Raw genomic sequence first — 8907 nt, forward strand, 5'->3', positions numbered from 1 at the left:
TTTGAATTTGTTTTCTGTCTGACCACCGTGCTCTCTGCGGACACCTCTGTCAATTTTAGGAACTGTCCAGAGTAGGAGCAAATCCCCATAGCAAACCTCTCCTGCTCTGGACAGTTCCTGACATGGACAGCGGTGTCAGCAGAGAGCTCTGTGGTCAGACTGAAAAGAACTACACAACTCCTTCTGGAGCATACAGCAGCTGATAAGTACTGGAAGGATTAAGATTTTTAAATAGAAGTAATTTATAAATCTGTTTAAAGGATAAGTATCAAGAAAACAAAAAAATAAAAAATAAAAATCTCCTGTTTAGGCTCTCCTTTACAGCCGCACATCAAGACCCCCGCCCAAAGTGGGGGCCATCACGCCCCCTCTATATAGTTCTACGGGAGAGCCGAAGATTGCCAAACGGCTCTCCCATAGAACTATATGGAGGGGGCGTGGCTGTCCCCGCTTCGGGTATCTGTTGATTGATTTAAAGGGTAGCTCCCACCATCCTATTTTTTTTTTTCTGTCCCTGCCTTTTGCCAATCTATCCCTAACCCCCTCCCTGCTTTTAATTTTTATTTTTACTATATTAAAAATGCCTTTTGTCTGCCTGGCAGTGTGCTCACTACCAGGCAGACTTCCCCAGCAGGCACCACGTCACTGATGCCTGCTGGGGGGGACTTCCGCCCTTAGTTCATCTACACAGGGTGCCTCCAGCTGTTTCACCACTACAACTCCCAGCTTGCCCTGACATCTATTGGCTGTCAGGGCATGCTGGGAGTTGTAGTATTGAAACAGCTGGAGGCACCCTGTGTAGATAAACTATTAGTTAGTTACATGTGGCGCTAGCCCGTCCCCTCCATCTCCCTCCCCCCCCCGCACCATACCCCATTCCCTCCATCACAACCCCCCCCCCCCCCCCGCATACCCTTTCCCTCATTAAACTTACTGCTGAGTCCGGCAGCGGGCTTGAAGGGACAGCGGCGGCGACGATGTGCGGGAGGTGTGGCCTCCCAGCCAGTGGCCGGGGAGCCAATGCCCCAACCCCTGCCCTATCCGCAGGATAAGGGATAAGTAGCTGACCGCTGGGACCCTGCTCTACTCTGCTTAAGCGCGTTTCATACCCAGCACATCAGCTGGTCGAAACACCCCCCCCTACCCCTCCATTCATCTCTAGGAGACAAAGTTCACGTGTCTCCACTTTTCCCACAGGAATGAATGGAGGGGGGGAGGGGGGGTTTCGACCAGCTGACGTGCTGGGTGCGATCAGCTACTTATCCTCTATCATGTGCATAGGGCATAAGTTTTTGTGCACTGGACATCTTTAAGAAAGCGGAGGGCAAAGTCCCTTCATTCAGCTGACTGACGAGGGTGCAAGGAGTCCACCTCCCACTGAACAGATATTGATGGCCTAAGGCTTAGGATATTATTTTAGTATTACATTATTAATAAAAATCCCTTTTAAAATTACCTAATATAATATATTGCCTCCAGGGTGTAGGAGCATATAAGGCTTAGCAAACTCTGCAGGCACAATTTAGACTGTATTTTATAAGTAGCAGCTGGCAAAATGTGATTTAGGAATTGTGTCATAAGGACGGGCAATGACAATCATGTGGCAAAGCCCAGACAGTCAACACAGGTTCTAATATGTAAACACAGAAACAGCAAAAATGTAACAAAAAATACAAGTGTGGGAACACATCCTGTGGTTAGTGCCCGTGCTCCAGTGATCACACTCAGCAAGTCATACAAGAGGATCACATGATGGACTCAAAAACTCCATATAGAGATGACCTGTCATCCCACCCCTCATGTGCTACCCCTCAAGATTACCAAAAGTAAGGTCAGCTGCCACACATTCTACTCTACTAAACATTATTCCAGTCTCCAGGGGGGGGGGGGGTTAGCATATATTATATATAGCATAAGTGCAATGAAGCTTCCATTAAGGAGTTACCATCATTAAAAGCCTTAACCCCTTAAGGACAAGGACCAGGCCTATTTTATTTTTGCATTTTTGTTTTTTCCTCCTCGCCTTCTAAAAATCATAACTCTTATATTTCCATCCACAGACCCATGAGGGCTTGTTTTTTTGCGTCACCAATTTTACTTTGTAATGACATCACTTATTTTACCATAAAATGTACGGCGCAACCAAACAAATATTAATTTGGGAAAATTTTTAAGAAAACCGCAATTTAACATTTTTCGGAAGGTTTTTGTTTTCATGCTGTACAATTTACGATAAAAATTACATGTTTTCTTTATTCTGTGGGTCAATGCGATTAAAATGATACCCATGTTATATGTCTTTCTGTAATTGTCCCGCTTAAAAAAAATCTCAAAAACTATTTTAACAAAATTAGTATGTTTGAAATTGCCCTATTTTGACCACCTATAACTTTCTCATTTTTCTGTATACAGGGCAGTATGAGGGCTAATTTTTTGCACCGTGATCTGTAGTTTATGTTTTACTTTACATTAATTTTTTATATATTTTTTGGAATAAAATGTGACAAAAAAAGCAGCAATTTTTGACTTTTTTTCACGTTTACGTTGTTCACTGTACGGGATAATTAACAATATATTTTGATAGTTCAGACTTTCATATACGCGGCGATATGTTTATTTTTTTACGCTTTTTTGGGGGTAAAATGGATTATTTACATTTGTATTGGGGGAGGGGATTTTTCACATTTTTAACCACATTTATTTATTTATTTTTTTACACACACACACACACACACACTTTAAAAGTCCCCTTAGGGGACTATTTATAGCAATCATTTAATAAGCATTATTGGGAATAAGCGATCCTAGTAATCGGCCTGTATGAAAGGGCCAGTTTCAGCAGTAAACAAGCTTATCAGCTGATCGCTACATTTGTGCGGCCATATAAATTATCCAGTGTAAACAAGGAATCAGAGGCCAAAAGTGATCAATTTAACAGGCTGCACAATTTGATTGATCAGTAAAACCGGAGCTCATTGCCTGCCCCCGTCAGCCTGTGTTCACACTGAGAAAAACAACAAAGAAAATAAGGAAAAGCTGAAACTCTACTTCAGGCACAAACCCTGCACACTAAGGAGATTTATCATTCTTTTCAAACGTATGGCTTTTATGTGACAAATTTTTTTTTTACTTACTTTTGCTTACATGCGCCCTATTTATCAAATAGTCGCACGACCTTGATAAATAAATCACACGTAAGAAAAACCCGGGAGACCCGTTTATAAAAGCATTTTTGTAAAGCAGAAAAGTTTTCCCTTCTGTTAATAACTGAAGTTCTTTATCTACCCTTTATTACCAGTAGTGTTGCTAGAGAGTGACGGGGAGGGTGTACCGCATCGGGTGACACCCTGACTGGTCTGCCTGTTTGTGACGTTGGTGGGCGGAGTCTTGCGTCTCTGCGCTGGGGCCGGAGTTTACGTCAGGAAGACAGCACCAACAGGCAACAATAGTGAAACCTCATAAAAAATAAAAAAAAAACGCTCGTTGCCCACCCCAAAATCTGCATGAAGCTGTATTACTATGGATTTTTTAAGGAAATATTTTAGTGCCATATATGGGTTATTTAAGTCTAAAAATTCTTACACAATTATTTGTGCCTTATTCTATTTTAACACAACATTCATTTTAAAATTTTGTAGGTACACCAGCATGTGCGTGTTCTAAAATTAACAAGGTGTCCAGTGTGTATTTTCAAACTTAAAACGAATAGCGTTCTATAATAAATGTTTTCTATAATTAATGCAGAACAAGAACAGTTGTTAAAAGTGGGTGTTAAAGTGGTACTCCGGCACTTAGACATCTTATCCCCTATCCAATGGATAGGGGATAAGATGCCTGATCGCGGGGGTCCCGCTGCTGTGGACCCCCCGTGATCTTGCACGCCACACCCCGTTAAAATCAGTCCCCAGAGCGTGTTCGCTCCGAGACTGATTACGGTCGATCACGGGGCCAGAGCATTGTGACATCACGCCCCCTCCCATAGGCTTGCATTGAGGGGGCGGAGCGTGACGTCACATGGGGCGGAGCCGTGACATCACAATGCTCCGGCCCCGTGATAGACAGTAATCAGACCCCGAGCGAACACGCTCCAGGGACTGATTTTAACGGGGTGCGGCGTGCAAGATCACAGGGGTCCCCAGCGGCGGAACCCACACGATCAGGAATCTTATCCCCTTAAATTTCCCTGGTTGAACTTGATGGACATATGTCTTTTTTCGACCGTACTAACTATGTAACTATAACTATGTAACGTTTCTTCTTTCTGCGGACACCGCAATTTCCACGCCAGGTGTTCCGCCATGAGCACAGTGCAGCAGAATCCCACTAAAATCAATGGGACACTGCTGCTGCGGAATCTCACCTCTGCATGGAAATTCTGCCATGTGAACACAGACATGTTGATTCTTAAAAGGGGTATTCCAGGGCAAAACTTTTTTTTATATATCAACTGGCTCCGGAAAAAGTTAAACATATTTGTAAATTACTTCTATTAAAAAATCTTAATCCTTCCAATAGTTATTAGCTTCTGAAGTTGAGTTGTTTTCTGTCTAACTGCTCTCTGATGACTTACGTCCCGGGAGCTGTGCAGTTCCTATGGGGATATCCTCCCATCATGCACAGCTCCCGGGACATGACATCATCATTGAGCAGTTAGACAGAAAACTTCAGAAGCTAATAACTATTGGAAGGATTAAGATTTTTTAATGAAAGTAATTTACAAATCTGTTAAACTTTCCGGAGCCAGTTGATATATATAAAAAAAGATTTTGCCTGGAATACCCCTTTAAGGCTATCGCTGAAGCAGAATATAAAATTCCTGCCAGGACCTTCTGTTGACATCAATGGGGCTTTGATTCCACAACGATTCCAGGCAGAATTCACACATGGAAATTGTCTTGGAATCTGCCTCAAATTTAGTATGCACAGCTTTTTAGATGGAGATAAAGGATTTTAGCGAGGAATTTCCTTGCCGAGTTTCTTCAGTGTGAATGTGTCACATGGGTTTCACCTTGGAGAAGTAAAGGATTTTACATGGCGGAATTTCTATGCGGGAGTCCGCCAGAAAATTCTGCTCAGAAATTCAGCAAAATTTACAGCACATTAAACTGAATGGGGATTCTACTATTTCCCATTCACACAGCAGAATTTTGCAGCATTCTGCAAAAACATTGAAAACGTCTTTCAATTTTGGAGAATTCCAGGCGACATTCCATTGAAGTAAATGGGGCTTTGAGTTTTGGCAGAATTCTGGGTTCCACACATTTTGCAGCAGGCTTTGCAAAACAGAATTTGAGCGAAATCACAGCATTTCCGCCATGTGAACATACCTTGATGTAAACATACTGTAAAAAACCCTACAGATAGATCACATCAGCACCCACAGCATGCTCCTATATCATGGATAGACAGATATTACATGCATCTGCTCAGTACTGTAATCTTCTGCAGGCAATATCCTCAGCAAATCCACTGTTCACACTTCTGCATTGTTATTATTATTATTTAAAGAGTACCTGTCATCAAGTAAAACTTTTGCTATGTTATTCCTTAAGTAATGTTATGCCTATTTGCCATATATCTTTATAAAAAAAAAAAAAAAAAAAATTTCCATCATTTATTTAACTTTGAAAAAGTGGCCACTAGGGGTCGCTGCATAGCCCTCGGACTTGTGCCAGACTGGCACAAGTCCGATCTCCAGAAGTGCTGGTGGGGCGGGACATGAGCGCGGCTCTGCATATCTCTCGTTCCCTGCCTGTCAATCATACACCGAACGGCGCGCACAGGGCTCTCGGTACACAGACATAATCAACGACCCCCTGCCTCTTGTCCCCGCCCCTCAAATAAACTGCCCGGCCATCAGTGCTCACTGCAGCGCTGATGGTCCTAGGACACAGGGTATGGCACATCTTGTCTTGGTTGGGATTGGCTCTGAAGTTTATGTTCACAGCACGTAATTCCGTTCGCGGAAATTACATATCGTGAACATACCCTTAAAGGGGTACTCCGGTGGAAAACTTTTTTTTATGAACTGATGGCAGAAAGTTAAAGGGGTATTCCAGGCAAAAAAAAAATTTTATATATCAACTGGCTCTGGAAAGTTAAACAGATTTGTAAATTACTTCTATTAAAAAATCTTAATCCTTCCAATAGTTATTAGCTTCTGACGTTTTCTGTCTTAACTGCTCAATGATGATGTCACGTCCCGGGAGCTGTGCATGATGGGAGAATATCCCTTGCATGATGGGAGAATATTCCCATAGAAACTGCACAGCTCCCGGGACATGAGTCATCAGAGAGCAGTTAGACAGAAAACAACAACTCAACTTCAGAAGCTAATAACTATTGGAAGGATTAAGATTTTTTAATAGAAGTAATTTACAAATCTGTTTAACTTTCCGGAGCCAGTTGATATATAAAAAAAAGTTTTGGCCTGGAATACCCCTTTAAACAGATTTGTAAATTGCTTCTAATAAAAAAATCTTTACCCTTCCAGTACATTCTAGCGGCTGTATACTACAGAGGAAATTATTTTCTTTTTAATTTTTTTTTTGTCTTGTCCACAGTGCTCTCTGCTGACACCTCTGTCCATGTCAGGAACTGTCCAGAGCAGCATAGGTTTGCTAAGGGGGTTTTCTCCTGCTCTTGACAGTTCCTGATATGGACAGGTGTCAGCAGAGAGCAGTGTGGTCAGGCAGAAAGGACATTCAAAAAGAAAATAATTTTCTCTGTAGCATACAACTGCTAAAAAGTACTGGAAGGGTAAATATTTTTTTAATGCCTATTCACACATACAGTATTACGCACAGATTTGATGTGAACACAGCTTGAAAACCTGCGCATCAAATCAGACCCTTATAGAATCAATTTACAAATCTATTTAACTTTCCCTTTTAAGTAACCCTTTAAGGTGCATTTACACCACGATTTAGCAATACGGTGGGGAAAAACCGGCCACTGCTATATCCCGGCTGGACTCCTAGAATACTACGGTTATCAGTCAGGCATTAAAAACTAATACGGTTCAAAAATTACCCCATCAGAGTCACTACTAACTCTGTCCGGCTCATTCAAATGACGAGGAGGCGGCGCGGGTCTGGCAGGGATACGGCAGCAGGCGGTTTTTAAATTTCCTCGCCAGTTATTGCTAAATCGTAGTGCGAATGTGGCCTAACCATAGGTTCAACTAAGTTGTCAGGTTTATAACAGTGCTGCAAGTATGACAACTGCAATAGAGAATCTCACTGGAACCTTAGAGGCAGATGCACTATTCATCTACAGAAGTGTTTCCCAACCAGGGTGCCTCCAGCTGTTGCAAAACCACAACTCCCAGCATGCCCGGACAGCCGAAGGCTGTCCGGGCATGCTGGGAGTTGTTGTTTTGCAACAGCTGGAGGCACCCTGGTTGGGAAACGCTGATCTACAGTAGAACATATGCACGAACACCCTCTCCAACCCTTTGGGGTCTCAGCTTCTCAGCTCCGGCAGCCTAAAAAGTAAGAATTATGGGCCATTCAAGTAAGACTGTGAACCCCAACCAGTTGCTCTATAGCGGTTGGAAAACTACAACTACCAGCATGCCCAGAAGGCTGTTAGTGCATGCTGGGAGTTTGTTTTGCAACAGCCGGAGGCATTCCGGTTGGGAAACGCTGATCTACAGTATAACATATATGGTGGAATGCACAAATACCCTCCCCAACCCTTTGGGGTCTCAGCACTGCAGCCTAAAAAGTAAGAACTATGGGCCATTCATTCCAGTAAGACTGTGAACCCAAACCTGTTGCTCTCTAGCTGTTGGAAAACTACAACTCCCAGCATGCCCAGAAGGCTGTTAGTGCATGCTGGGAGTTTTAGTTTTGCAACAGCTGGAGACACTCCAGTTGGGAACCACTGCTCTATATAGACCAGCCACCTGTGTGCAGATGTCCAGTGTTTGCCACTCTCAGATGTTTTAGTTTTGCAACAGCTGGAGGCACCCCGGTTGGGAACCACTGCTCTATATAGACCAGCCACCTGTGTGCAGATCCCCAGTGTTTGCCCACCCCAGCTGATCGTCCATGGCGCCCACTCACCGGCAATGTCCCACAGCTGCAGTCTGACCAGGGTCTTACTGTCCCAATTGATGACTTTGAGGGCGAAGTCGACGCCTATGGTGGCCCGGTAGTGCTGGGAGAAGAGCTGGTGCACGTAGCGCTTGATGATGCTGGTCTTGCCGACCCCCAGCTCCCCGATGACCAGCACCTTAAAGAGGTACTCCCTGCGCTCCGGGGCCCCCGCGGCCGCTCCGGGCTCCCCGGCCATGTAGTCTCCCTCAGGTGGCGGTAACGCGTGCGGTTAGTACTGCTAGAGACACTTATTGCCGCATCTCCTCATGTCACACCCGGAGCCGCTCCGCTACCGTCACAGCTAAACTTCACTTTCTTACAAACTTTTCTCTCCTCCCAGTTTCCCAAAGAACCAACCACCTGACTTCGAGTCACAGGACAGGAAGAGCCCGGGCCGGCCCGGTCAGGGTGGTGACGTCAGAGCTGCAGGCACGTGACCGACACATCGCTGTAAGGATATTCTGAGCGCGCAAGCTTCATTACCATAGTTACCGACTACAGATACAAGCCCCCGACCTGATTTGACCACTCCTCCACTAACAATGGGGAGTCCCCCTTTAAGTAGGGTAGCAGAAGAGTCTTCTTTTTATGTCAGGGCAGTATTTCCCAACCAGGGTGTCTCCAGCTGTTGCAGAATGACACCATGGTGGCCAGTAGAGATGTCCTGATACCGATACTGGTATCAGTCACACCATGGTGGCCAGTAGGGATGTCCTGATACCGATACTGGTATCAGTCACATCATGGTGGCCTGTAGGGATGTCCTGATACCGATACTGGTATCAGTCACACCATGGTGGCCAGT

At 44.3% G+C, this 8907-nt stretch overlaps 1 protein-coding gene across 1 annotated transcript in view; it reads right to left on the bottom strand.

The window, feature by feature from the left end:
* RAB32 (RAB32, member RAS oncogene family) overlaps positions 1–8529 on the bottom strand; it is a 60843-nt gene extending 52314 nt beyond the window's left edge. Inside the window, exon 1 of the mRNA XM_056563361.1 lies at positions 8070–8529. Within this exon, the coding sequence (XP_056419336.1) occupies positions 8070–8298 (229 nt within the window). The 5' untranslated portion in view covers positions 8299–8529. The remainder of the gene's footprint in view (positions 1–8069) is intronic.
* Positions 8530–8907: the final 378 nt, after the last annotated feature.

The sequence above is a fragment of the Hyla sarda genome, chromosome 3 (assembly GCF_029499605.1).
Source record: "Hyla sarda isolate aHylSar1 chromosome 3, aHylSar1.hap1, whole genome shotgun sequence".
NCBI classification, from domain to species: Eukaryota; Metazoa; Chordata; class Amphibia; order Anura; family Hylidae; genus Hyla; species Hyla sarda.